The sequence below is a fragment of the Musa acuminata genome, chromosome BXJ3-2 (assembly GCF_036884655.1).
Source record: "Musa acuminata AAA Group cultivar baxijiao chromosome BXJ3-2, Cavendish_Baxijiao_AAA, whole genome shotgun sequence".
NCBI lineage: Eukaryota > Viridiplantae > Streptophyta > Magnoliopsida > Zingiberales > Musaceae > Musa > Musa acuminata.
Genome location: NC_088350.1, coordinates 27,476,039 through 27,503,521, shown reverse-complemented (window position 1 = coordinate 27,503,521; position 27,483 = coordinate 27,476,039). Strand labels below are relative to the sequence as shown.

Below are 27,483 nucleotides of genomic sequence, written 5' to 3'. Positions count from 1 at the left end.
GAGTCTGTGCACAGGCGACCTGCCCCATGAGAAATCATATGAAGAGTAGTACTACATGGATCTGTGCCCTGTTAACAGTGGCAGAGCCTTTCGTCTCACCAGTGCTTCTTAAACTTGGATCTCTGTTTGTAGTTCCACAAGTCGGTGAATAGGCGACGCTGTAAAGCTTCTATGTAATCAATCACTCAAGACTAGTCCATCAAGAACTGTTCTGCAATTACCAATCAGAAGCCGAAACCGATGCACATATATATATACCTCAGCAAGCTTCAAGCTCATCTTCTTTGGTTCGCAGAGTGGACTATATTCCTACTCGCCGCCTAGGTTCTCAACGAGGGCGTCACCTACTCGGCCCGCTTCTCGCCGCCGATGAGCGCCTTCGTGCCCGTCTTCCACAACACCAAGCGCCTCTTCACCATCCTCGAGTGGGGGGTGGTGTGCGAGGTCGAAAAGGCTGGGGGCGAGCACGGGGCGGCCCTGCGGCTGCGCTCGCCGTCTCCAATTTGGGCTTTTGGGCCTTCAGTCTTTTTGGGCGTCTACACGCCGTCTACCTCCCAAGGGCCTTCAAAGGATATTATAACGATAACACCACCACTAAGCTCAAGGATTAGTCTAATTAGATGATTATTAGCTATTAATAAACATTAATTTTCTTTTTTTATCCTTGTTTCTAGTTTCGATCAATTGAGCATCCGAACTCAAATTATGAAGGAAAAAAGGAATACATGATTGGAATATTTGTTTGTAGCTGGCCAGCATGCATCTACTGATCTACATACATACATACGAGTTCACACCCTTCTTGAACTCTCATTTCACTGAATACAAGCTCCTAAAAGAAGTATACCTCGTTCGGCAATCACCAGGGAGTACATGGTAACGATCAGGATTATTTCTAGTTACAGCATTCTACGACGATGAGCTAAGCCCTGATCAAGGGGAGTCCGGCGGCGGTGACGACGAGCGTCGACGGCAGTCCAAAGACAATGTGTTCCCAGAAGGAGAGAGTGTACTTGTGGAGCTCCGACCGCCGCGCCTGCTCGCATACTATCAGGTTGGCCGCCGAGCCCAGCAGCGAGAGGTTGCCGGCGACGGTGCTCACGAACGCGAGCAACAGCCATGATCTCGCCTCGTACTTGGGCGACACTGCAGCGGCTGACTTGGCCACCTGAGCCCCCAGCAAGAGCACTGTCACCAATGTTTCATCAAGAGGTTACCGTGGTGGATCATTTGATACGTTTCATCAGAGACTCATTTGATTTCGAGAGTAAGTTTTGAGTTAGCAACCATGTTTGATTCAATCATGCAGTCCAATGTACTGTACGTGTGGCAGAAGAAAGCTACAAGGAGAAGCTTAACCTACCGGTGGGTACATTGGATGCCAAGTTCGATAGCAGCAGTATGACAATGGATAGCACTGTGACTCCACTCACATGATTAATCCGAGAATAAGGCTCCATAAAATTCCAAAAGCCACTCGGTATTCCTGTCCTGTTGAATCCATTAACAGTGATGAACATCCCACAGAAGAACACCAACAGGGAATATGAAACCTGAGCCATTCCACAAGTTCTAAGACTCGTCAGTTTTCACAATAAGATATTTCCTAGTGCTAAACACTGAGAAACAAAGTTCAGAATATAGTAAAATGGTAAATTGCGACATAGATAAGTGAACTCCAAAAAAGAATCAAAAGGCATTTTATCTCCCTCTCTTCTGCTTTCTTTAAGCATGAAAGATCATGGAATAATTACCTTGTCAAGACATGGGCCAGCATCCTTGAAGTCGATCACCACCAGTATCAGAGCAGCAGTGAGTGCAGTCCATGACATGTTTAGTCCCATTAGCAGAGCAATCAGCATGCCGATGCTTACAAAATACACAGAGCCCTTCAAGAACACTTCCTTTTTTGTCAGAAACCTCTTCATATCAGAAACTTGTGCACAGCCTTGCCGAGAACCGTCTTTGCGCGGATTATTCTTCTCGACATCATTCATCTCTTGGGAGTCCAAAGGAGGAGGGTGCGACATTCTCGCGGGCACGAAAGTATGGGAATTCACTTCCATCTCGGTGACTTCGACTTCCATTTTCTGTTCTTCGCCCTCCTTGCTCGATAACTGCTTCCAAAACATGCCGAGAAGGATCACTACGTTGATGACAACACCAACAAGCATCGCGGGGAAGATTCCGAGAAAGAACTTGATGAAGGAGATTTTACTCTCGACAGCTATAACCAGGTTCTGTGGGTTGCCGATGGGAGTTGCACTTGAGCCGATGTTGGCACTAGATGCTAATGCTAGGAGAAAGGGCTTGGCAGGAAGCTTGTGCTGCTTTGCGAGCTTGAGGACGAACTCGGTGAGCACAATGCAGGTGGTGTCGTTGGTGAAGAGTGCACTTGCCAAGGCCGAAACAAGGCAGACTCGGCAGAGCAAGTCCCGGCCACCTTTGCTCTTCCATGAAAGCAGCCTGCCCAAGTACTTGAACATCTGGGCTCGTTCCAGGTAGATGCTAACGACCATGGTACCGAAGAGGAGGCCCAGGATGGGGAGGTCGATGGATGCGTAGGCCTGCTCGGGGCTGACGACCTGAAAGATCACCATGAGCATGGCACCTAGAAGAGATCCAGCAGTTCTTCCTACGGGTAGGAAGGGGACTGCAGGGAACACAGCCAGCATCCAGAATACGGTGAAGGCAATCGAGCCCAGGACTACTGCAGGAATCGAAGCAAGTGCCATTTTCCTAGATATGGCAAGTGCAAAAGATCTACTACTACAATGTAATCTAGTTCAGCCTCAATGTTTCCAACTCGTACTCCTTTGATACTCCCTATGCAAACAGCAACAAAGTATCTGAAAGAACAAAGAAAGAAAATGCATGTTAGGAACCAATCCAGTAGGAGAAAGGAATAGCAACCAAATCGATAGTAGTGCATTGATTCCATGCACATATTGTGCAATCATGATCATCCTTGCATCTCTCAGCTACGTGAGGTCTTTAAATACATGGGGCAAATACTAGAGAAGGAGATCAATAGCAACCTGCTTTCTCGAGTAATAAATCTGTGCTTTGGAACCTTTTATCTTTCACCTTCAGAATCTCTGACTGTTTCTTATAGTATACATAGTCTATGACAGTCTATCTATGATGAGCATTAGGTGAGCAGCCAAACCAGTATAGCTTCCTAAAGAAGCTCAAAGAGGAAGCTGCATACATAAAACAAACAAGAAAAATAATCATGAAGATGATGTCTGCAGCTTAAAAGCTCGGCATCATTCTCAACATTCATCAAGAAAAACCAAAAGTATGGCTCTCATGGAACTAAGCAGAGAAACAATACTCTCCATCGAACAAACACTAGTACCTGTAAAGAGCAATGCCCGGGAAAAGCTGATATGAACTAGTGCTGGAGTCATCACCAATTTATAGCGTGGCCAGAGTTGTAGATTACATTAACTACGGTAGTGGATGGACTTTAGTGCTACTACTACTCTGATGCGAAGATTAGGTTGAAGTATTACAATGAATCAAAAGGCAAAATAAAGAAAAAGATTAGGTAGATAGCCTTTTGATTTAACTGGCCGAAACCATAGATCTGGACTGCGATTGGACTACGATTTATTGGGTGGACCTAATCAAAAAGAGAATGATGAGATTTATTCAAGAACTTTTCTACCATGCACCCCACTCTATGACAAGCGAACTGGATGATCAATGGACATATAAATGAGTGAGGCAATGCTAATGGAGACCGAGAGGGAATGAGATGAGACAGCTCAAGTTATTGCATATATGGAATGATTGTTCTATTGACCAAAATATCAAGAACAGCCAAGCCTGTCTCTCATTGGTCTTGCACAATAAACAAAGCTCGATTCACTAAGATTATATCTCTTAATTGGAAAGTTGATGTTTTATGCCTCGTTACTTTTCACTGTGAACTTTTGTCTACAATATCAATCTTTCATAAAGTCTTTGATGCTTTATGTAAAGTGAATGCATGGTTACTTTTTTGGTATTAGAATTGCTTACGTTGAATTCCTTTCAACATATTCTCATGAGCAATTTGACTCGTCTCAAATATTATCATGAGAAATCATTCAATAACTTAAGGAGGATTTCGTGGACGTCCTTTATCACGTTATGTTGCTTACGGGAGAAGGCATAGCTACTGCATCGATGATATGTTTTCTTAAGGTTAACTTGTCTTAGTCTTTAACACAAATCATCAAGTAACTTAAGGAGGATTTCGTGGATGTCCACTATTACGTAATGTAGCTTATGAAAGAAGAATGGATACCCCCATTAAAGAACTTCTTTGTTAAGGCTAACTTGTCTTAACCTTTTCTTTGACCTTTTTCGGCTTATGTTATACCGCATTGCATGTCATTGACCAGAGAGCTTCAGCTTAGTGGTTGGTACGTCTCAGAAGAGCAAAAATATGCATGCCGATTTTAGGTAGCGTCAAAGATTCCACTAGCGAAGTGCAAGAATAAAAGGAATGGTTCGTATGAGCTAATAACAAGTTGATGATTGCGGTTCCTTTTTTCTGTCATTATCTTTGCCTATAGTAATTTAGTTACAGGGAGAAAGAATTAGTCCACACAAAGCATAACGATAGATAGAGATCCAATGACAGTCTTGACGCAGCATCACCCAATGTCCCTGGGGATGTGCAGTGTTTCTTCCTTTGAGCCATGCGTGGAACCTATACTATCTGCTTCAGTAAACATCAAGTGCATGCCTTAAACTTCTCGGCCAACAAACATGGACATGTTCGGAGAAGGACTTCGGGACTCGATACTTCAAGCAATTCTAAGGTTGATGGAATCCAATGTCATTTCTTGCTTTGTGTAGTAGTTAGATTAAGTTCGATTCATATATACGGAGATAGATGACGTCTACTGCTTTTAACTCTTTCATTGTTCTAGCCATCATCATAGCCTACAGTGGCCGTGTCAAAGATATGGTCTCATAGGATATCTAGAGAACTAAAGCTAATAGAACTCTGCGTTGGTTGATAAAAGAATAATCCCGTTCGGTCTTTCTACATTCTTAATCTTAAATATACATGATTGGTGGTTTACGAATGACTACTGCATGCTTGTCTCACTGATAATAATAATAATCCAAAAGACAGAAGACTATGATTAACTCTAATATACTTCACTAAGCATGCATCCAGTAATCTACATGCTACTCATAAGTTCCCAGCAAGCAGTATCCTTTGATGATCCTGCATTCTTTTATACATGGGGTGCAACAAAATGAGTCTTTATTAAAGGGCGTGGAGATGGAATGGTGACGTAGAACAACGTGTTACTTCTCCAACTCCTACATTATATATGTATATGAGCGATAGCGGGAGTCTAGGATGAACACTTGGGAGCAAATGCATGCATTCACAGTTGCTTAATTCTTGCATGCTTAGTTCCTCTGTAAGCTCCACGTTTACGTTTACATAAGACAGCATGAGTTGAACAAGTGATAAGGTCGCACTCAATAATTGTCATCATACTAATCCAGTATTTATACTTCGTGTTTTCTTTGTGGATACGTGAGGAGTTCCTACGCAGAAGCCACTCATAGTTCTTAAACGGGGTGGCAATAAAAGTTGCTCACCAGAGTTTTCCTTTCGCACAACCACCACCACCACTACCACCACCAGCTTGCAGATATTGTTGGAAAGCCACCACTGGCCGCAGTGAGGGGAGAGGCCAATAAGAGAAGGCTGAGAAGAGAGGCAATATAAATAAGCACTGCTTTGTGGCACTCCCACTAGCTCATCTATCTTAGTCGGCACTACGACTTCAGCCAGCATGCTTTTACTTTTCGGTGAAGTCTTGACTTCTTCCCGATGAGACTTCGGATAAAGAGGTCCATTGTTTTGGGTGGTATACGACGAGCAGTCAGTGGCTCCTATGTATCTGATGCCGGAGTTGGGGCGGCCGTATCGAGCTCAAAAGTACTTGATAATGGAGGGAGCGTTGCAATGTAGTGCTCTGCCGAGTGTCCACTGCCGCCTGCTCTTGGCTCGGAAACATGGGACATGGAGAAGCTAGCTAGCTATGTGCACTCTCATCTCACACTACATCATAAAAAGGATGCAGGGTCGGACCTAATTAATCCACACCCTAATCATACTGTTTTTGTTTTGGCTCCGCCATTTGAGATCACCGCCGAAGTGGGCACGCTGTGTTCTCCATCGTCTTCGTCATCGCGTCCATCTGCCGGAAAAAGATCTTTCTCCATCTGGTGTTGCATTCTCCTCGTGAGGAAATTTCACTGAAGGTTTGCCATAGATCAGCATCGATCACGCAGAACTACATTGGAAACGTGTCATCTCTTCTATGCGATGCTTTAGTTAATGATAAGAGGATAATTCACCCTCCAATTGCAGCTTGACACGGGCTGTCAGCTCGACGTGGAGATCGGGACTCGCATGACATGATACACACCCAAGCCAACAACAGTAACTCTAAGAGGAAACACCGTAAAACAACTCTTCTAAACCAAATCTACTATTATCCAGATTAGTCAATGGTCACCCATAATTTTACTCTCGACCTTTGTTCTAACGTTATAGGAGGGATTAGATCGAACATCTCATCCAATTCTAATCTTCTTAGTTCACAAGTGTCGACACCCGAGCTATCTTCCCAGTTATTTCTTAACCCTTACGCATATGATTCAAAATCAAGTCGTCACCGATAACCTCATCATCAGTTAGTAACGAGGTCAGTAAATAAAATTTCATATCAACAATATAATCCTAACTCAAAGAGCTTTTTCATTTACAATAAGCAAAATACGTGGCTCTAAATTTGTCATTTTATATCGGTGTCGGGGCAAGTAACGGCTGGGCTACGTTTGTGGGCCTTATAATCCGTTTGAGGCCCATCTCTGTAGTCGATTCCTGACACGTCCGCATGGGCCCTGTGACAACAACCCTGTTCCCTATACAAGAGCATAACTTGGGCTGGAGGGCAAGAGAAAAAGCTTGAGAAAGAGGGGAAATATACTTGGAACAATCTCGAGACGAGGCATCTCAATCCATCAAAGCGATAAGGATTAACAGGTTTACGGCCTCACCCACTTTGGTTCTAATCTAATGCTGTGTGCTTTGGAACGTGGACCACAGGATTTTGACACTGCAAACATCAACGATTTTGATGAGAGAGATGTGAAATATACGCAGAATGCAGATCTCTGGCACTGCTTACTGAGTTGTTCATGGAGGTTTCCGGTGACTAAAAACAACATTCAAAGCCGAAAAAGAACAAAGGACAATGCAAGCTTTCTGCTTTCATACAGCCTGTGATCGCCACTTTTGCACTCCCCGAAACATTCCCTACACACTCTGAACTCGGCTCTATATATCCGTTCCAATCCCTGCGCCACTCGTCCTCGGCAGCAACCACACTCACCGCCATGGTCCGCGAGCGCCCGTGGCCCAGCCGGCGTTCGCGCCCCGGCATCCTCCCGTGCATCGTTTTCACCGGCTTTGGCATCATCGTGCTCGTCAGCCTCGTCGTCCTCATCTTTTGGCTTGTCGTCCGCCCGAAGGCGCTCGAGTACACCGTCGACGACGCCCGCGTCTACGGCTTCAACCTCACGGCCAGCCACGCGCTCAACGCCACCTTCGACCTCACGCTCCGGTCCTACAACCGCAACCACCGGGTCTCAGTGTACTACGACTTCATGGAGGTCACGGTTTGGTACGACGACCAGATGGTGGCCTTCACGGAGGTTGCACCATTCTACCAGCGGCGGCGGAACGTGACGACGCTCGACGTGATCGCGGCGGCAACGTCGACGCCGCTGCTGGGATCGGTGGAGAAGAGCCTGAAGCACGACCGGTCGGCCGGGAAGGTGGGGTTGGAGGTGAGGGTAAGTGCGAGGATAAGGTTGAAGGTGGGGGTGGTAAAGACGAAGCACTACACGCTGAGGGTTTACTGCGCGCCCGTGCTCGTGAGCTTCTCCGCGACGCCCACGTTCGACAGGGTCTACTGTGACGTCGATATCTGAGTGCCAGTGTGGGTAGGATAATGCGAGGATGGTGTATGTGCACATGAGATTGAGTCCCAAAGCTCTGTGGGTTGTCTATTTCGATAGGAATTGAATTGTGTTTGTGATTGTTCCTATACATAATGTTCGATTTGATGGTCTCTTGATAACCATAACTTACTAGTTCTTTTCATCAACACAATTAAAGATCAATAAGATGTCATTAAAGAACAAAAGGCATCCCACAAAAACTGATAGATGCACGTTGTATAGAACGAACAATCTTTGACAGGATAGAAAAGCTCTGTTTCTTCAACACATGTATACAATCTTTGACAGGATAGTTCAAACCTCTACCCCAAGCGTCTTTATGAGAAACCAAATAATACACCTTGTATACAATCACATCCCAAAGAGAAAGCAATTTGAGTAGCATGGGACGTATATCGCGCTATCTTCCACCACCATCGGCTGCCTAAATGGATTGATTTGAATCTGCAAAACAAGAAGCCAGTTAGTTACCAGATTTTTTTGGCCAGGCTTCGAAATTGAAGGGCATAAGAACAAGTTAACAGATATACTGGCAGCCTGAGAGGTAGGCTAGTGACAGTGCTTATGCAATCGGCAGCTAGATTTGCAGCTTCCTCACAGAAGTCTGTAAATATGGCTGGGATGCCCATTTCCTTAATTAGCTCCTGAAACCGAGGATCAATCAGTTGGCTGCATCCCTAAACTAGAATGCAGAAGCTGTCCGAACAAGAAAAGGCAAGCATTCCATAGTTCAAACTACCAGTAAGTGCAATGTGCTTCTAAGTATACAATGATATACTTTGACACCGACATGAGACTCAATCCAGATAATCAATGATAAATCTCATATTTTCTTGACACCGGTAATGGTATGATGAAACACACTTGCCAAGATCTGCCTGTCCACATTGGAAGTTTGTTTATAGTATCAGCTTCATCAAATTTTCCTATAGAGGATTGATCTAACCATCATAATATTTTCGAGAAACTAAGGAGAAACCCTATCTCATCTATATCCCAATGTAACAAATCAATGTTAATGTAATACCAAGAAGCTTATGTTATCATACTTATAACCATTCTGTAAGTTGACACTATTATTCCATCTAGGAGACTGAGCGTAGAGGGCCCAGTTAAGTTTCCCCGCAATAAAATTGATTGAAATTGATCATAACCACAAGGAGGAAAAGAATGCTATGGTATGGATGACTTACAATAGTGGGTGACCAACTAGAATAAGCAGCAACACCAGCATTCGGAGCAATAATAAGGTGAGGATATGAATCCTGAAAATAGCTCATAAATAATAAGTATAGAAATCCAAGCTTATCATAGAGATCTGAGATATTTCCTCCCTATGAGTATCAAGAAAGCAACAAACAAAGAGTTTGCAGAATGCATGCTATAATTTAGAACGTATATCAAATTTAGCTTGATATCAACCTGCCAATCCATCATATCAATTCATTCAAAACTGACATGTGACGATGAAAACAAGAACATGTTAAGTGCATCACATCACAATATTTAATTCAATTTTTACTATTGATACATTTTCTTAGTCTAGAGAGAATCGAAATTTTACCTTGTTTATTATCAAGATTATCTAGCATCCATATCAATATAGAACTAAATTGTTTCTTAAAGTCACTCTTGAGTGAAAGCTAGTTCATGCAGAATTTGTACTTGTACATGTATATTCCTGAAATTTTTGCACCTTCCTTGGTTTGAGGATTATAGAAGTATCCAGACAAGGTATGTTTATCATTTATTCTTTTGGTTTACCTTTCTTGATGGAAAACATTGGAGGTATGTACCACTTGGAAATTTAACATCTCTGTTCCCTTCATTCTGTCACTTTTTGCCTTCGGCAATTAAGCTTCAACATTTTGTCACTGAATGAGTGGGGGTTATTTGTATGCAGAGATTTTAATCAGCTTAACAAAATACAGATTTTTGGATTTTCTTTTAGTGTCCTTTTCATGTCACTAGAAACACTGTCCATATCAGCATTTGCTGGATAGCATTCTACACTCTATGGAGTCAAAATAGAAATGATGAAACCAAAACATGAAAAAAAATATTTTATCTTAAATACATTACACCTAAAATTCTGCAAGTGTTTGCATTATATATGCTGCCCTTCCACAAGTACAACAAAACAGCTGTCTAGACAAGCAAACATAACTTGCAAAGTTATGATCCCACATCATGTTCACTATTTAAATGCAAGTTATATCTACTTAAAAATTTTCAGTTCAAGAAACCTCTAAAACATGGATAGTAAACAAAAATTGACCTTTAATATGTTCCTACGTATGTCATGGTAGAAACCTTTGTGAAGCTTTATATGTACTGTAACACATTTTCCATTTAATCTCCTTGCACCAGAATCTGCACATGAAGACTTACATATACAGTCCTGCTCAGCGCAAGGAAGGTACTTGCAGAGGCTTACTGTTTTCCCATCCCTACAATAAACACACAAGAACATAAAGTCAATAGCAAGGGGCATAAGTAAATTCTGTACAACAGAATGTTATATAAATATTTGGACCACTGTCAGTCACATGAAACATATGTACACAGAAAGAAAAGAAGGTGAACGAAAAAAATGTGAAACAACAAAAATGTCAATACAACCATTTAATAATCTTATAAGATTTATCTCACCATGATTTATCAAGGATGCCTTGGCATACACTCCCACAAATGTTTCCCCTCTCCAATCTCGCAACAGGAAAGAAATAGGAGATCTTGTTTACTGGCTAATAACAGTTGAGTTACTATAATGAGTATTTTTGTGACCTTAATACTGAGGAGATATACAAAAGCTCTGTAGGAAGCAGTACAAAAGCAAAAACCTAAAAATAAAAAAGAAAGCACTAGCACAACAAGAAGGCAGCTTCTCTATCACCCCTCCTCTCTCTATCACACACACACACAGTGTATCCGACAGTAAGAAAAAACATATACGGAAAACAACAGAAACAAAGAGACAAAACACTCATGTTTGTCAAAGCTGCAAAAGGAAGCCCAAGGCGCTATGCTAACATGAGAATATCAGATGCTAGAGGGAGTTGATAAAAGAACTGTATGCAAATGTAAAGCGAGCTTCTTTGCATCTTGAATACATGCTCAAGCATGGTCTTGAGTACTGGTCCTATACCAGTTTCGACAAGTTGTTGAACTGGTAAAATATTGGTATACCAGGCAGTTTGCCGACCTATACCACCTCATAATGCTGAAAAACATTAAAAAAATAATACTGACAGTACGAAAATATATAATCTGGTACCAGGCCTAAACCATACTAGTATATATAGATCAAAACACACCAATACAACTGGTATTTGAAACCATGTGCTCAAAGAACAACCTAGCCTGTTCCCCTTTTTCAATGGTGTGCTTACTGTGACTCAGAAAACCTCTGAATCCAAGATCACAACAGCACAACCTTGCAATGGTTTGAAGGCTTCAACACTATGTGCATACCAATATCTATAATGTTATAGAGGTTCTTATAGTTGAATAAAATGGATGAATTTCATATTCTAATTAGCATAAAAAACAACTACAAAATCTATTGGAAAATTGAGGAACCACTATTACAACTTGTGGAGGACTCAACATTTGTAATGCAGCAAACAATTATGTAATGCATAAATTCCTTGTATAATTCTTCAAGTCATTTAGTAGGCAGAATGAAGGATGAACTGTTAATCCAGATGTGTAATCATGGCAAGACAATCTCCATTACAAAATAGAAATCAATTTCATAAACAACAGAAGGACCAGCTTTAGTCATCTATGTGGCTTCATAAATCTACTCAACTTTGGACATTAATAAACTTACCAATAAAGTTGCAGGTGCTTAGCAACAAACTGAAATAACAGCAAAAATCAAACAGATGGTTCTTGTTCATACACAATAAGGTGAATTTGTTTTGAGATAAAGGATAGATGAAAAAGCCTATTACAATGAAGTCATTTTTGAATACCAATTCAAGAAAATTGATGTTGCCAACAACCTCAAATTCATATTAAATTGGCGACCATAATCAACAAGAAAGAACACAATCTTAAACTTATATGAAAAAGTAGATTAGAAAACCAACCTAAATTGTGGAACTGCTGGACCAACAAGGTCCATATGTATTTGAACTCCAGAAAAAAGTGCCAGCAACTCTCCAAAGACCCCAAGTTGCAAAAGCTCTTTCTCAGGTCCTTCAAATAATAAGTTACAGCATGAATTGTGTGAACTTGTGCTACAGTATACAAGCACGTGGTCCACAATCACTTGGAACAAATAGTGTAATCTAACTTTAATATGGAACTCACATGAAAACATGCAATATACAAAACAAGTCATAACAAATAATGTTAACTCAAAATCACAACAAAGATGCTTGTAGCCTAATGCTACACCTATTTTATATATTTTGATGCTAAACCATATCATTATTATTGCAATTCAATAAAAAAATAGTTCATCTTCAATCAAACATAAAAAAACAACTATATCATCTATAAATGGAAAATCAATAAAAAATTGAAGAAAGATGATATACAGTTGACATGCAAGTGCTGTTATACAATTAAAGCACAGAGAAATTCAAAGTGTTTCTACAGAAAGTCCAAAAAACAGAATTCTGCAATATTGAAAATCAGGCATATTGATAAATCACCAAGATACAAAAGAGATTCTTTTTACCTAAATAGTGTATATTTAATTCGTCCTTAACTTCTGAAATTGAGCCTTGCGCAGCCAAAAGTTGAAAGCAGTGATACACAGTTAGTGGCTGTAATTGAAGAAAAAAATATTACAAAATTTTCAACTAAATTTGATATTTTTCCTAGACTGATTTACAGACTTCATTTCAAAGGGTAAGAATACTTTCCTATTTTAATGTAGAAAGATATTCAAAGTAGGCACAAAATGACAGGGTAAGAATGCACAAGTAACTAACCTTCTGGTAGAAGAATTTACATATGCACAAACTGCAGGGCTTTGACAACACTCATATAGAGATGGAATTTACTATGATATAAGAGAAATGGGAAGAATACCAAAAGATAATAGAAAAAGGATATTGTTGTGCGATAACTTTATGCTTTATGTTATGACAGGCTAAGTTATACAGCAAAGAATAACCTTTTTCATTTAAATAAGCCCTTCTACTGGTTAGACATATTTGGTTATAACATGAAGATACAATTTCAAGTCATTTCTTTCGTTAGAATCACATGTCCTTAGCAAGGAGGAGTTTACATAATAAAGTATCATGCGATACCATGCCAAAATTTAGCTTGCATATGCAACTTATGATTCAAGATAAGCCACCAATTATTATTTTTGAAATCCACATATCATCATTGCCCAGGTGTCGTACCTGATAGCCACTATCTAATTCTGTTTCATTATACTTTGCAGGATATCTTCTATAAAGTGCTAGATGTTCTGGACATGGTTCATAACCACAAGCATCAAGGGTGTTACAACTTACAATATTGTAATGGATGTGCTGATCAGTGAAGGGCTTCAAATGTTAGGGAACAGCACAAGTCAGGAAAGAAGACAGATATTGGTGAAACAAGAAGGACAAGCGAGAGGATTTTACACTTTAATTAGCCAACACAGCACCAGAATAATACTCAGTTGGCTCATGCATGTCTAAAGCACAAGACAGAAAGAATATCAAAGCAAGGATGGAAAATGAGCTTGTTGTCTAGCAGTCATTATAAAAGTCAGGCATCCAGATTAAAGACCAAGTTATACATAGTTGCTTTAAAAGGAAAACTTGGAGTACCCAGTGAAGTAATAATGCGACTGGTGAATCGAGTGGCAGACATCTCCACTGGTAATAATCTTCCCAGCAGCTCAAACAACTTGACAGTTGACTTTTTGGTTCTGTTGAGAGTTGTGTGGCACTAGCTAATTAAAAAACAGCAGAGAAGCCTGATTGCACTAGAAAGAGAAAATATACCAGCACATGGGCATAGGGAACTTGGCAGACTCCAATTATCATTTAACCTGCCATGTAACATGTTTTCAGTTAGATACAGTTATATTAAATGAAGATATTTTATTAAATACATATATAAATAAACATATCCACCTGGACATTTTTACATATATATGCATTGACACAGATTTTTACATGTTCACATATGTATATATAACATAATCAGTGTATGCATCTATGTATGCCAAAGGGATAAGACCAGTGCTGTACTTCCTAAATGCAAACAAATATTATCTACACATATAGTTTGTGTTCATGTATATGAATGACTAAATCTTTATATAGTAGAAAAGGGGTATATGGTTGGTGAAAGGCATGGACTCCTGACCAACTATACTCCCCTTCCCATTTTTGTCTATGTAACCAAATTCCAAGAAAATGAGAGACGAAAAATATACTAGTGGTTCCACACAATCCTATACCTACATTCACTGTGCAATGTCCCCTAATGAATTTGGCAACCCCTTTTAGTAAATATCAAACACTCGCATTCCTCCTAAACTGGAGAACATGCCTTCCACATAATTGTGATCCCCAGAATATTTTTACTTCCAGGCACAAATTGAGCACAAGTACCGAGTCTCAAAGTTTCCTCTTAACGGATAGCTACACTGATTTTACATTAGTAAGAGATTTAACTAGAGAGAGGAATGGTTCACTCTTTCTGAATTCAACAGGAAGTTATCTAACGGATACTAATATTAACTTGTATTCAGAAAAATGGTTGTCAGAGAACAAAAAAGCAGCAGTTGGAAATAAGTTGTCAAGGAACAGAAAAGGCAGGATTCTGAAGAAGGTAAACCACACAAACCACAACTCATTCATCGAAACAGCTAATGATCCACAGCTGCACTCAGATTTCCATAGTCCTATCTGGTGGAGACCCTTTGAAGTAAAAAAAGAACATCTACTCTCCTGCTTTTACAAGCACCAAGTAAATCATTCGAAGAGTGAAATAACAACATAAAAAAATAGACAATAAGTAAGAAAGATCATTTTTAAAGAGTAAACATGAAAGGAAATTCATGACATTGTTTAAAATAATGATATGTTTAAATAGCACTTACAAGAAATCTCTTCAGAAAAGGAGTCCTCAGACAAGGCTTGGTCATGATATGCATAAAGGTGACAAATCTATTGAAAGAGGAGCACTCCACTCATTTACTTACCTCATACAAATTCTTCATGATTTAAAATCAATAATAATATAATCTTTAAAGCATGAGCTGCCACTATGTAATTACGAACATGCCCATATACTATAATAACTTTAAGAACTTCGTAAACATTTAAATATCATGCACTTTCACACATAACCGTATAAATCCATTTGGTACAGAATTGTATTACAAAAGCAAGATGACAATGTAAATATAGATAAAGAGCATGAGATCCTTAAGATTCATACTAGCATATACATGCCATAAAATCTTAGTTTAGAACAATAAGTTGAAAGTAAAAGGAAAAATATGGGTAACCTGGTTTATGTCTTCAATAAAGAATGTAAAGGGGAAATCACTTAATATATCCACATGCCTCATCTGTTCTTCAAGCCTTGTACATTCCTTTTTATGATATGTCCAATGTGAAATCTGCAAATGAAACGTAGAAGATTGACATGAGTTCTATGTTAGCCATTAGATGTATCATAAGAAAATAGAGATGTGTGAAGCACAATAGCATACACTTTTAAGTATATCCTCACAACAGCCAATCCTCAGGAAGCATGGACAAAGACATGATGAGGCAATTAAACATGTCATTGGATTTTTGTTTTAGAAATTTCTGGGTCTTTTGCTCATTTGTGTTTTTTCTGATTTAATTACCCAAAATAAAATTTTGAAAGGTAAGTTTGTACTTTGATGATATCATAGGAATCTTTCTTATTTGCAAAGCAATTAAAGTAAGCCCACAATTATAAGGATGGGTCATGGCCAATTTTCATTAAAAAATTCCTTCATTCTTCGAATGGTTCTGTTTTTACAGCTTCTGTCCTGTATCATGTGGTATCAGAGCAAGGAGTACAAGCTACCTGGTGGCTCATGACTTGTTTTTAATATTAAAAAAATCTCCTTTTCAAGTCTTGAGTAGATGTTATATCTGCTATTTAGGTTTTCACATGATCAAAGTCCTACTTTATTGCTTCCATCAAATATATATACTAGTCAGCCCATAACCTATCAACTTAGATTTTTTGGTCAATTGGTGTCCAATTACTGTCTTGATGCCCTTGCTAGTTTGGTGCTTGGACTCCCTTAAAGAAGTTCTGAACACTCGTTTACACCAAGTGACCATAGCCTAAGACTAGACCTAGTTGAAGAAGATGGTGACTCTAAAATAGATATAAAATTTGCATTTGTACAGAGTTAATGGAAAATGTATTTTAACTAAAGTAACCGCGCTCATGACATATGTATTGTGCATTGCCTCATTGAAGGGAAAAACAAGTTCGACAAGGATTGCTCGCAACCAGTTCTCAGTGGCCAAAACTTCCTGGTTTTTCTAGTCATTCATTTAACCATCTCTTTGAAAATTCTTGCTCCTGACATCATCCAATTTATTCATTTTTTCCATCAATAACCTCAATAAAGGATCAAAAAAGGGGAAATCTTCTAAACCCAAGAATATTATCAGGTTACGAACAATTGAAGGAATCGGAAAGGATATTCACGAAGACGTCATACGAGTAACAGGAATTAAGACAATCAACGCGATGGTCGGAAAAAAGGAGATTATAACGCACAAGAAGAGATGAAGGAAAATTAGATAAAAGCGACGAGGAAGGGTTTGAACTGACTTGGTGGGCGGTGGAGCAGTAAGCGACAGCGCCGCAGAGCCCACAGCGGCGGGTGGGAGGGCCAGGGGCACAAGGTGTTCCACTTCCTCGCGCGGCGCATTCCGTCGCCCTCCGCCACCACCATCCTTTTCTGCGCTCCGCCGATGCGCTGCTCGCCATGGCCGTAGGAACTCTCGACAAAGTCGGGTCACGCCGGGCCTCGACTTTAAGATCGCTGAGGACTTAGTGCAAAGTTATAAAATGACATATTTACCCTGTATATTATTTTAATATAACATGTATGCCCCACAAAATGTTACAATCTCTGTTTGTCGCCACATCCCCGCGCAAGCGGGGAATTAAAGAGTAGAAAGGTCTTTTTCGTCTAACAATTTGGATCGCATCCCCGGACATCTCTGATTTCCCAGCCCGCAGCACGTTCCCTGCAGACTGCACAGGCGTCGTCGTCCTAAGAAAGCCCGCATCACGCCGGTAACGGAGTCTCTGCTTCCCAAAACGAACGTTCGCCTTCTCCTTGCCCCTTCCTCCATCGTAGTTCATGGCGTCGAACATTCCTCCTCGAGGTCCCGAAGTAGAAGGGGACGAGCGCGAAGAGAGCGAGGACGAAGACGATGAGGACAACGAGCCCACCGTGGACGATTCCGTGGTGGTTTCCTTTCGTCCCGACGAAGCGGTCTACGTCGACCTCTCGGAAACCATAGCCGAAACAGCTGCGGCGGAACTCTCGATCTCGGAGGCTTTCGAGGAGGCGCTGGAGGCGGTGCGGCGATCGGAGGAGCCGTTGCCCGGCGCCGTGGAGGTCGTGGTGGATTCGGACGAGGAAACCGAAGGGGAAGACGCCAACGACGGGCGGGACGAGCAAGAGGAGGTAGTGGAGACGACGGAGGAGAAGGGGAAAGGTGGAGGAGGGGAGAGCGAGGGTTTGGACAAGACGGATGGGGTGGAGTTGGACCGTTCCCTTTTCCCCAGTTGCCCCGTTTGCTTCGAGACGTGGAGCGCCGATGGACCTCATCGTGTCTGGTAAGCAAAATATTAGGGTTTTCTTGTTTTTGTTGATTTATTTTGTTTTATTCTTTCTTTTTTCAGTTTCTCTAAACTTAGTATCACACGGCACTTTGGCTCTGGTAGAGTTGGGAGTACGGCGAGATTGAGATTATATTGATATTGTGAGATATACTTCGTGTATTGTAGATTCAGTACTGTGCATAAGATGCTTATCTCTAAATTATGTCCAAACATGTTCTCCATCTTTGATAAGATATAACTGGATGTTGCTTGGTGCTTGAACCTAGTGCTCTTCATATTTGCAAAATCTTCTCATCTGGGCACCATGGGATTAGAGTTCTTCTTTACAATGCCCCTTCTGGGGCACATCCGAGACCAATTGGCCTTTGGCATCCTACATGTTTGATGATGAAATTGTAATCTCTTTGCTATAAATGTGTAGGATTAAAAATGACCTGATGCTTCAGACTGTTGATGTGTTATCGCATATTTCTCGCTGACATTTTTTTTCTTCTTAAATTATTATTGATGGAATCCAAAGGCCTACGATGCAAGATTGGGATGATCGAGTCTTCATTATTGTATTTATCATTATATGACATTGTAAAAGGAGTTCTAAAGGGATAGAATAAAAAATATTTCAGACAGAGTAGATGCAGGGAAAAGAATTCTTTAAAAGAGAAAGAAAATAGGGGTTAATGAAAACTCCCACCCATAATTTTTTATATTGCTGATTTGATGTCCAATTTTTCTTATATTTGTCCTAATCAAATCTAGTGCTTGTCTTGACAGAGTGATCAGATATTAGAATCTGCACTTTATCATCTTACAAAAAATTTAGATAATATTAAAATTGTAAATCTTATTTATCACTTTTCCGAAAGAACTATTGAAACTAAGGACAAAAATTCTGGAAAAAATGACAAAAGAATCATTGCCAACATTTACTTTACTCAAGACAGGCTCAAACACAAACTCATTTGATTATCCTATTATTGTGCTGTAGTTAATTCTAATTCGCAGTTGGTAAGCGTAAGAGCTTGGCATAGGGTATCTTGAATTCCACTCCAGGATTTCTTTGAAACCAAAAGAAATATCAGGAAACTCATGATTGCTATTGAGATTGCTTCCACTGGTTGGAAAATTGATGATCTCACAAAGATGTTGGGAAACTCATCTAATAATTTGCTATTGATCAGTATTTCCATGGAAAATATTCATGTCAGTTGAGCATCCAATTTTAGCTAAGTGGACTCAACCTGGTTTGAAAATGGGTGGCTAAGATTGTTAATTAGTAGGTAACAATGATTAAGGTGCAGAACAGAAGTATCGTGTCCAACACATCCTCTTTGGATGCAACAAGAATTCTGAATTTCCTGGGTTTCAAAGCAGTTAACTTGTATTTACCAATTCCAAACTTGAATACGGTACATGGTGGCAACCAATATGGCAAGATACGACAGAAGGATAACCTAAACATGCTATGGAAAGTGTGTTGTGATGATTTAATGAATTACTGTTAATTTCTTATTCTAGATTATATAACAATTGCTTTTATGGAGGACCTTACCTTTCTCATATTAACAATGATTGCCATGTCACTCCACATTTGTCTAGAATGATTAAAATATATCATACCAGTAAGCTATGGTTACATGTTATGTTGACTCATGCTTGAGGTGTTGATGTATAATTAGGCTAATTTTTAGCTTGCGCTGTCATGACTAGGAATTATACTTCTCCATAAAGAACTTTATGCTTTTGTTGAAACAAATATTTTGTCCTCTTCTGGTAGTTTGTGGCTTAAGCATCAAGTGATCTGCAGGCTGATATATTTGTCATTGTAATTACAGCTGTATACCCTGTGGACATGTTTATGGTAGATCATGCCTAGAGAGATGGTTTAAGCAATTTGGAAAGAATATTGGAAAGGTATTTTAATTCTTGTTGCTTGTTTGAACTGGACATTGATGTTTTAAGCAACATATGTAAGGTATGATTTGTCTGAAGTTTTGCTTGTTTAATTCTTGTTTGCATAATTTTGCAGTGTCCTCAATGTAATAGGAAATTTAGGCGGAAAGAGATGATTAATCTGTATGCACCTCTGATTGTTGTACCAAATGATGATCTAGAAAAGGTTCTTGTTTTTTTTCCAATGTAGTGCAGTTTCTATATATTCATGACATTTAAACTGTTGGGCAATTTGTTTCGTTCAGGAAGTGCATTCTCTACGGGAACAGAATGAATCTCTTAAATTGGAGGTAAGTTACTATGCATATGTTTCAGTGGAAGTCACCTAAGATGACATGCACTATTGAAATGCATTTTCTGATTTTTATTTTGGCTCTATTTACATTGTAACCTGTTTTCTTCCACCTGCAAAACTGATTTACTGTAATTTAATAATTATAAATGTTGGGTGTACTTACAGGTAGAACAACATTTATGTAGTGTGCCTTTGAATACCAGACATCATCCTCCTCTTGAATAAATTGAGTTTTGTGAAATTATTAGCTGCGTGACTTGATAACATTAGCCATCTTACGAATCAGTGATCAAATCTTTAAAATGCTGGTACTTATTTTGAATACATAACATGTAAATTTTCCTATAAATCATTGCTGGTGAGCCCTATTATGTCAAGAAGATCATAGTTGGCTATGCCCTATTTAACCTTATCGACTAATATAAGACCTATATGATCCCCAAGAAGAAAAGCATTAAATGCAACAAGCATGAGCAAAGTAGACTACCTAGTGCACAAGCAATATCTTGGGTGTAACAATGATAATAATAGAGGCTGAGCTAGTCTCCTTATTTGAGGATAAAGGAGGTGGCAAATCATGCTAAATTCATGAAGGATAAGCAGTAGGGCCAGGTCAAGCAGCCTAGGTTCTAATTTAACCACAGAAGGTTGATATTTGGTGAGTGTCTTATTCATGCTTGACCAAGGGAAGCAGTGCAGTGAATGGTCTATTGTGAGTTCTTCATGTTGTACCTCTTCCAAATACTGTTAGTGCTTGATGACTCTCTTTCTCACTGCCTGCCACTCTGTATGAGAGTCTATTTCTCCTTCGTTTCCCACCAACCCTTTGAAACTAGGGGTTTAACAATTCTTTAGTTGTTTTATTAATATGGTTCATCCAAGTGGTTTCTGGGTTATTCTAGCATGCATCAGTACAATGCCTCATCTATTATGTTGCCTTGACCCAGCCCTAGCTTATGTAACAACAAATCCTTTTATTTCCTTTGGATACCTTTACAGCAGATCAGAATACCTTTTTCCTTTTTTTAAATGTAGATTCACTGTTAATGTTCTCACCATGGTTTATCTTGGAAATGATTTTAAATGCTAACTAGTAATTTTTCAAGTTGTAATGAATAGTTGTTTTTGCAATTAAATCAGGCTAAAATTAAATGATGGAATACTATAATTCTCATTATATTCTCTCTTCCCTGCACTATTGGAGCAATAAATTATATTCACGATGAGTATTAATGATTTTGAGAATGAGGAGGCATATTTATTAACTATATTGAAGGAACTCGCTTCAGTGCTTTATAGTAATTTTAATGATTTTTAACTGTTTGTGCAGAAAGCTGAACTGATCATGGAGATTAACAAGCACAAGGTAATTCCACCACACAATTCATAACTCCATATCATGTAGCATATTCTCTTTCCTGATAATCTTGGCATCACACTTATATGTATTTAGTGCTTATTTGATGAAGTATGGCTTAGAATCTGATAATAAAATGTTCAGCAAGCTGTCATGTCCCATTATCTATCCTTTTGGTGATTGTGAATGGGAATTTTCCTGGACATGTAGTAGGTTATGATGCTTGCTTTTTTTTAGCTGATAAGCTGTTTGTTTTTTTTTCTGGTTTGCAGAAGCATGCAAGAGATGCAGAGAGTTCCCTAAGACAGGTGTGAAATCAATTAGATCTTTCTTACTTTAATCAATGATGATGATTAATTTCTGACTAGCTCTTGGAATTCATTTTGTGCACCAAGTTTCTAAACATTGATATTGGTACTCCTGTCTGAATCTTTTCAGACTGGCACTTACCAACTAGTATGATCCAATGTTGCCTTGATACAGCAACAAAAGTATACTAAAAATTGTTTGATATGTCGGTATTAACCAATGTGGTGGGAACACCAGTACATGATAGAAATGGCCCATAATATTTTGAATTCTTGGTGTGTGTGCAGAAGTCTAAAATTTTCTTAAATTCTGGTGATGTAGAAAATGGCTTGCTTGGAACACACTTTATCAGGGTCAAAAATGAGGAGGCATTTTAAGTCTTCTGATGGAAGGTGGATCTCTACAGCTCACCCCTTGGGTAAAACCTGGATACCTTAGCTTCATTAATGCAACATACTCTTTTGTCCGAGGTGTTGTTCAAATATTTTGAATTAGATTGTTTTATTTGTATGGTTGGCAGTATATATTATATATTCAATCACACTTCATTTGATATTGGACTACATTATAATTAATGTTGGTTGTGTACTTTCAGAAAACAACTTTGAGTCTGTAAGAGATGATGGGCTTCATCATTGCCGCTTTGTGTTGCAGGTTCTCTCTCTATTTTTTGGTGCATCATGTTAACTTTGAAGTGGTAAATATATTATTCTTCTGAAGCTGCCCTAAGTGACTTTACCCAAAATGCACATACTCTTTGTACATTATCTTTTCATATGGTGAAAACTCTGTTTGGTGACTCTTGGTCAATGATATATTCATGGGGTGAATTTCTTATGATTTCAAATGTTAAATGTTGCATTGAAGTTGTGAAGAAAAAAGAACTTGTATCAATAGAAATATAAGTATATTTGAAATGCTAGGCCATGATGACATGAATTCCAGACTTGAAAACTTGTGGCATTTCAGAAAACTTAACAAAGTAATACTTCCATCTGATTATATATCTTTCTCTTAGAAAAATTTGTAATTTGTATGTCCAGTTCTACTAAGTGGTTCCCTCACTCCTTTCAAATCCAGAGAGAACCACAAAAAGAGAGGATAAATAAGTGAATGGTCAATTTGTACCAAGTTGCATGGATGGGAATCTAAAACATGATGGTATCCTAGTGAGATTTGATTGACAAAGTAAGAAATAAGGAGAAAAGGAAAGGTAATTGAGGGTTGGAATCAAAAGAGGATGGACAAATATATTTGAGATAATCAAACAGTTAAATTGGAAAACTGCAATTTCTATACAAAATTAAGTTATGATCAAACAAGAATCCCATTGAGATGAAAAATTGAGATTTTGGATAAATGACAGAATAAGGCGATGGAAGAAAAATTGAGTGAGGTTCACAGATGAATCCCAGTCTGATAAAATTTCATCCTAGGATTAAAATTGGTTTTTTGCTTAAAATTTGATTAACACTAGATAGATTAGATTTTGTGGATATATGCAACAACTGAATAAAAATGGATTTACAGAATAATTTAATTGGTATTAAGGAACTTCAAGTTTTATGTCAGAAATGAGACTATGAATCTAAAAAAGAAAATTGAATTAGAATTATGGGACTCCTTTGAGAGTTTTCATGCAAATGGGTCGTAATGTGTATAGCAAATTTCATTATATTGCTTTTTGTCCTGTGTCTTGCAACTATTTTTGCTTATAGTTGTTGCCAAATAGAATGCCAGAGTAGAAAATGGTTGTTGGTTAATGGTTGTTGTTGAATACTCATATCAATATTATAGATATGATGCAACTTGGGAAGGATGCCATCTGGATAAACTAATTCGAATTCTTAAGGGTCATACATATTATTAAAAAGAAGAGGAAAGAAGAAAGATTGAGTCACTTATGAACATTTATGTGTATGAGACTTTAAAATCTGTTGGAGAAAATATTGTTGATGCTGGTATAGCAGATGAATTGATGGATTAGACTTAGCAATTTTTTATTTGGTTGTTAGAAAATTTGCACAATGAAGCTAAGAAGCATGAAGTGAAAAAAAAAAAAGGTATGAATTAAATATGTCAAATACAGGGATAAGGTAACTTTGGATTTGACAAACTTTGTACCTGTCTGGTTCTTATAGGCCAGGCTTATTCTTTACTCTCAGACATGGAAATTTTGCAGAATAGTGGAATCTTGCATCTAGACCCATTCCAGATGGATCAATCTGTTTGGTAAGACTGCAGATCGTTTGTCTAATATTGAAGTAACTGCTCATTTTGGCTCATTGTGAGACGATAAGATGATCACTTTCAGATCCAGTGTACTTCTACACAAGGTTTTGATTATGGTGAACAAATAGTTGATTAAATTATACATATTTCCCCTTTTTTGCATGTACTATTGCAAACTTTACCTATGTCAGCATTTTTTTCTCCTGTTTAACTTGGAGCTGATTTTTCTAGCTTCAAACTTAAGTGATATTTATAATGGAACCTACTTTCTCCTATTTGCAGAATGAGTTGGAGCTAGATGGAGCTCGGGTTATGGGAATAGATGGATCTAGTCAAATTATAATGGTTTCAGGAAAGGCCCCTGGAATTGAGCGAGAGCATGTTCTTAGCAAGGTACTTCTTGACATCCTAGACATACATCGGAAATAGAACCACTAGCTTTTTTTTGTTTTTTTGTTTTTTGTGGCTCAGTGAAGGTTTAATACTTGTTATAGGAATGCTTTATTTCTTTCTGCAGATTAGCTTGCTAAGTCAGAATGAAGTAGAGACAATACAGCTTCCTCCTAATACTAAAGCTATAAGGGATCTTACAATCCTTCCTGATGGACTTGCACTTCTCGCATCACTGGGCAAGAAATTATTACTTTTCAGGTTCATGTGCTTTCTGTTTGGCAGTCTGTTACCAAAATGCCTAACCAACATCTCTTTAACAAAGTCAATTTACATTATTGGTTGTGTTTTGTATTCAGCATGAGGAGCAATAATCTTGTCCTCAAGTATGACTTACCGGTAATTCTTTGACCTTATGACTCATAAGTTTTTGTAATTATTTGCAATATTTAATTATCTTGACATGAAATGCCTGCTGGATATATGTCATTTTTGTGAATACAGATAGTCGAATCTACAATTCTTACAGTGCTCTGCTTGAAAGAGTGAGTGACAGTAAGAATCTAGAATTCTTACTGTCTTAGCATGTATCAACTTTATGCTAGAGTAGTGTTTGCACATCCTTAGGTTGTGCCGTTATCAGGAATCTCGTGTCTAATTTGCAAGTGCTTTCTCTTTGTATGTTAGAGGGGTAACATTTTTTTAGAGTTTGTGTACTCTTTCTTTATAGCTGCTACGGCTGTTCCTTGTGTGTTAGCTAAATCATCCACTTGTTCTGTTTCTTCCTCTGTGCTAATTGTTAACTTTTGTTAGCATATATAGATAGAGTGCATAAGTTTGTTCAATATGTGTGAGGGTTTTGATACTTATTCCCTGCTGTTATGGTTCAAATGTTTAATTGTAAATAGTCTTTGAGGTCTAGGATAAATAAAAGTTAGAAAACTACGTTGTGAAATAACTCAGGAGCGTCACTTGATTTCCAAAGGTTATGGGTGATTAGTAAATATTATATTTGTAAATGCAGACAACATACATCCAAGGGTTGGAATGTGCCTAGTTGTGGTTTCTATAACATGATCAATCATAGTTAATAGGGTATAAAACAGCTTCAGAACATCCAAGAGTCTTTCTTGTCCTACCGCAGCCTCTTAGATTGAACTTCGGGAATGCCTTCAAGTTTCCTGATTGGTTTTATTACCACTTTTACCAGGAAAATTAAATGATACTTTTTCAATAAAAAACATCTCGTTTTCTTTTTATACTTACAAAACAATATCGATATTTGTAGGCTCCTGCCTGGTCGTGCTCGGGAGACAACAGCAACACACATTATGTTTATACTGGATTGCAGGTTTAGTTAACCGATATCTTTTTCCTTTATTTTTTTCATTAAGATTCAGTGAGGTTGCTGGGAAGCTCTTATTTTATCATTGGTATGCATTAAGATGAAGTATCATAAAGTGTTTTTTCCTCATAGTGACAGAATGGCATGCTTTTAGTCTTTGATATTCGTCAAACAGCAGTACCCATGCAAGTAATGGAGGGCTTGACTGGGCACCCAGTTCATACTGTTCATTCTGTTGTGCTAAGTGATGGAGGGAGTAGAGTTCTTACTGCTTCTTCTTCAGGCCCTTGTATTTGGGAAGTTGGCTCTAGCTGTGGAAGGTTGGTTGCAAAAACACTTATTTTGTACATCTAATGAGTCACTTCAGTCTCGAGAATCTTCGTGAAGGCTGACACCCAGTGTTTTAGTTTTGAAGTTTGCTGTCCCTTGTTTTGCTGATCAAACATTTAATCTTCATTGCAGGCCATTTTTGATACCAGAAATGGAAAATCGAGGAGTATGCATATCACTTGCCTGTTGTGGTTCTCTTGATAGCATGGTGGCTTCATTTCGGCAGAAAGTTGAGCTGTTCAATGATAGCATGACTTCTCAAATTCCAATGTCACCGTCACCGTCACCCATTCTTTCTACTACAGGAAAAATAGGTTCTCATGTTCTCATCTCGGGGGTGGACGGATTATCCTTTCAGAGTCAAGAGGTTGGTAAGAGCATTGTCAGTGAACTTCGAATGCCCAAATCTGCCATCTTATGCACAGAAGGGGATAACTCATTGTTTGCTTATGGGGATGAATCATCTCATGGGGTGCACATCTGGGGCTTACCCTCGTTCAGAACGTACGCGAAGCTCAAGCCACATCAGCATCCTATTCTTGATTTAAGGTATGATCGAAGATCCACAGGCCCTGGCTTCCTCGGTTGCATTAGTGAGGATAGATTACAAGTTTTTAGTTGTTTCTAGTCTGTGAATTGACCTCATACCTTTTTGCTCTTCAAATTTAGGCTTAGAAATATCGAACATGGTAGTCTGTAACGTAAGAAGGTACATTTTTTGAAACCGACGGATGATTCTGTAGAACACAGTGTTGTATATCAGAGGGGCTCCAAGTATTGTGATATTGTTCATTAAATGCCTATTACAGCATCTTACTTTATGTTCACAGGCCTGTTTGGCGAATTAGTTGGCAGGGGCTCCATTAATCGAGTCTAATGTTTCTATTAGAACTATGCTAACCCGGTAATCCATAGATTTTATTGCAACAAGGCAGATTGTCGCCGCGAAATTCCAAACACCTTTGTTTTAATGTCGAATTATTTAGGTCATAGTTTGACGCGTCGTTTTAGTTTCCGTATCAGTCCTAATTACTATTTCAGTATTTATGACTTGGCGAGGATAAAATGCTTGGGAAAATGAAAGAAAAACCGAGAGAATGTATTTTTACTAGAATATTTTTTCAGATTTTATTAAAAACCAACTAATAACTGAAATTTCCATAGGCAATAATAGTATAATTTAAATTAGTTTTTTAATAACCATTGGGTCCCATAGCTGTCTTCGGCCATCCAGACGTGGTGGATCGGCCCACCCGAGAATCACTTCCTGGGCTAAAAGCAATATTTAGCCCACCTGTTTAGTGTTGCCGATCAAATTCTACGTGCTTTCATGATTGGAGGCTGCCTTGGTGGGCTCCGTTGGCTTTCCCCAAAAACAAGGCGGGTATCAGA

The 27,483-nt window shown here is 38.8% G+C and overlaps 4 protein-coding genes across 8 annotated transcripts; 2 read left to right on the top strand and 2 right to left on the bottom strand.

Moving 5' to 3' along the window:
• Nucleotides 1-777: 777 nt before the first annotated feature.
• Nucleotides 778-3,476, bottom strand: LOC103975861 (silicon efflux transporter LSI2). Of its 2 annotated transcripts, none has more exons than XM_009390973.3 (4): nt 3,362-3,476; nt 1,755-2,849; nt 1,364-1,553; nt 778-1,188 (listed from the first exon to the last, which is right to left on the bottom strand). In XM_009390973.3, exons 2-4 carry the CDS (start codon nt 2,733-2,735, stop codon nt 923-925), a joined length of 1,437 nt encoding a protein of 478 aa, XP_009389248.2. In that variant the 5' UTR covers nt 2,736-2,849; nt 3,362-3,476; the 3' UTR covers nt 778-922. The 2 variants fall into 2 exon arrangements, with proteins under 2 accessions (XP_009389248.2, XP_009389249.2); XM_009390974.3 differs by lacking the exon at nt 3,362-3,476 and adding an exon at nt 3,039-3,202.
• A 3,726-nt stretch (nt 3,477-7,202) lies between these two features.
• Nucleotides 7,203-8,158, top strand: LOC103975862 (uncharacterized protein At1g08160-like). Its single transcript, XM_009390975.3, has one exon. It carries the CDS (start codon nt 7,429-7,431, stop codon nt 8,023-8,025), a length of 597 nt encoding a protein of 198 aa, XP_009389250.2. The 5' UTR covers nt 7,203-7,428; the 3' UTR covers nt 8,026-8,158.
• A 69-nt stretch (nt 8,159-8,227) lies between these two features.
• On the bottom strand, nt 8,228-17,150 carry LOC135631483 (uncharacterized). Of its 4 annotated transcripts, none has more exons than XM_065139197.1 (11): nt 16,858-17,150; nt 15,539-15,652; nt 14,872-14,978; nt 14,022-14,068; nt 13,845-13,969; nt 12,749-12,836; nt 12,153-12,261; nt 10,334-10,505; nt 9,249-9,320; nt 8,586-8,699; nt 8,228-8,499 (listed from the first exon to the last, which is right to left on the bottom strand). In XM_065139197.1, exons 1-11 carry the CDS (start codon nt 17,014-17,016, stop codon nt 8,407-8,409), a joined length of 1,200 nt encoding a protein of 399 aa, XP_064995269.1. In that variant the 5' UTR covers nt 17,017-17,150; the 3' UTR covers nt 8,228-8,406. The 4 variants fall into 4 exon arrangements, with proteins under 4 accessions (XP_064995269.1, XP_064995271.1, XP_064995270.1 ...); XM_065139199.1 differs by having other exon boundaries at nt 13,845-13,945; XM_065139198.1 differs by having other exon boundaries at nt 14,872-14,975.
• A 93-nt stretch (nt 17,151-17,243) lies between these two features.
• LOC135631482 (uncharacterized) lies at nt 17,244-26,918 on the top strand. The gene is made up of 14 exons (XM_065139196.1): nt 17,244-17,877; nt 19,716-19,794; nt 19,910-19,999; nt 20,079-20,123; nt 21,459-21,494; nt 21,758-21,793; nt 22,116-22,212; nt 22,390-22,448; nt 24,309-24,419; nt 24,544-24,677; nt 24,776-24,815; nt 25,705-25,767; nt 25,900-26,081; nt 26,224-26,918. Exons 1-14 carry the CDS (start codon nt 17,396-17,398, stop codon nt 26,717-26,719), a joined length of 1,950 nt encoding a protein of 649 aa, XP_064995268.1. The 5' UTR covers nt 17,244-17,395; the 3' UTR covers nt 26,720-26,918.
• The last annotated feature ends 565 nt before the right edge of the window (nt 26,919-27,483 follow it).

Coding starts and splice junctions, on each gene's coding strand:
- LOC135631483 (XM_065139197.1), bottom strand. CDS start 17,016: ATGGCGAGCAGCGCATCGGCGGAGCGCAGAAAAGGATGGTGGTGGCGG. Junction 12,837..13,844: donor TCGCATTATTACTTCACTGG/GTACTCCAAGTT, acceptor CTTCAATTACAG/CCACTAACTGTGTATCACTG. Junction 8,500..8,585: donor GCCTACCTCTCAGGCTGCCA/GTATATCTGTTA, acceptor CTTGTTTTGCAG/ATTCAAATCAATCCATTTAG.
- LOC135631482 (XM_065139196.1), top strand. CDS start 17,396: ATGGCGTCGAACATTCCTCCTCGAGGTCCCGAAGTAGAAGGGGACGAG. Junction 17,878..19,715: donor GATGGACCTCATCGTGTCTG/GTAAGCAAAATA, acceptor TTGTAATTACAG/CTGTATACCCTGTGGACATG. Junction 26,082..26,223: donor GTTGGCTCTAGCTGTGGAAG/GTTGGTTGCAAA, acceptor TCTTCATTGCAG/GCCATTTTTGATACCAGAAA.
- LOC103975861 (XM_009390973.3), bottom strand. CDS start 2,735: ATGGCACTTGCTTCGATTCCTGCAGTAGTCCTGGGCTCGATTGCCTTC. Junction 1,554..1,754: donor CTGGCCCATGTCTTGACAAG/GTAATTATTCCA, acceptor GGAATGGCTCAG/GTTTCATATTCCCTGTTGGT. Junction 1,189..1,363: donor GGCATCCAATGTACCCACCG/GTAGGTTAAGCT, acceptor CATTGGTGACAG/TGCTCTTGCTGGGGGCTCAG.
- LOC103975862 (XM_009390975.3), top strand. CDS start 7,429: ATGGTCCGCGAGCGCCCGTGGCCCAGCCGGCGTTCGCGCCCCGGCATC.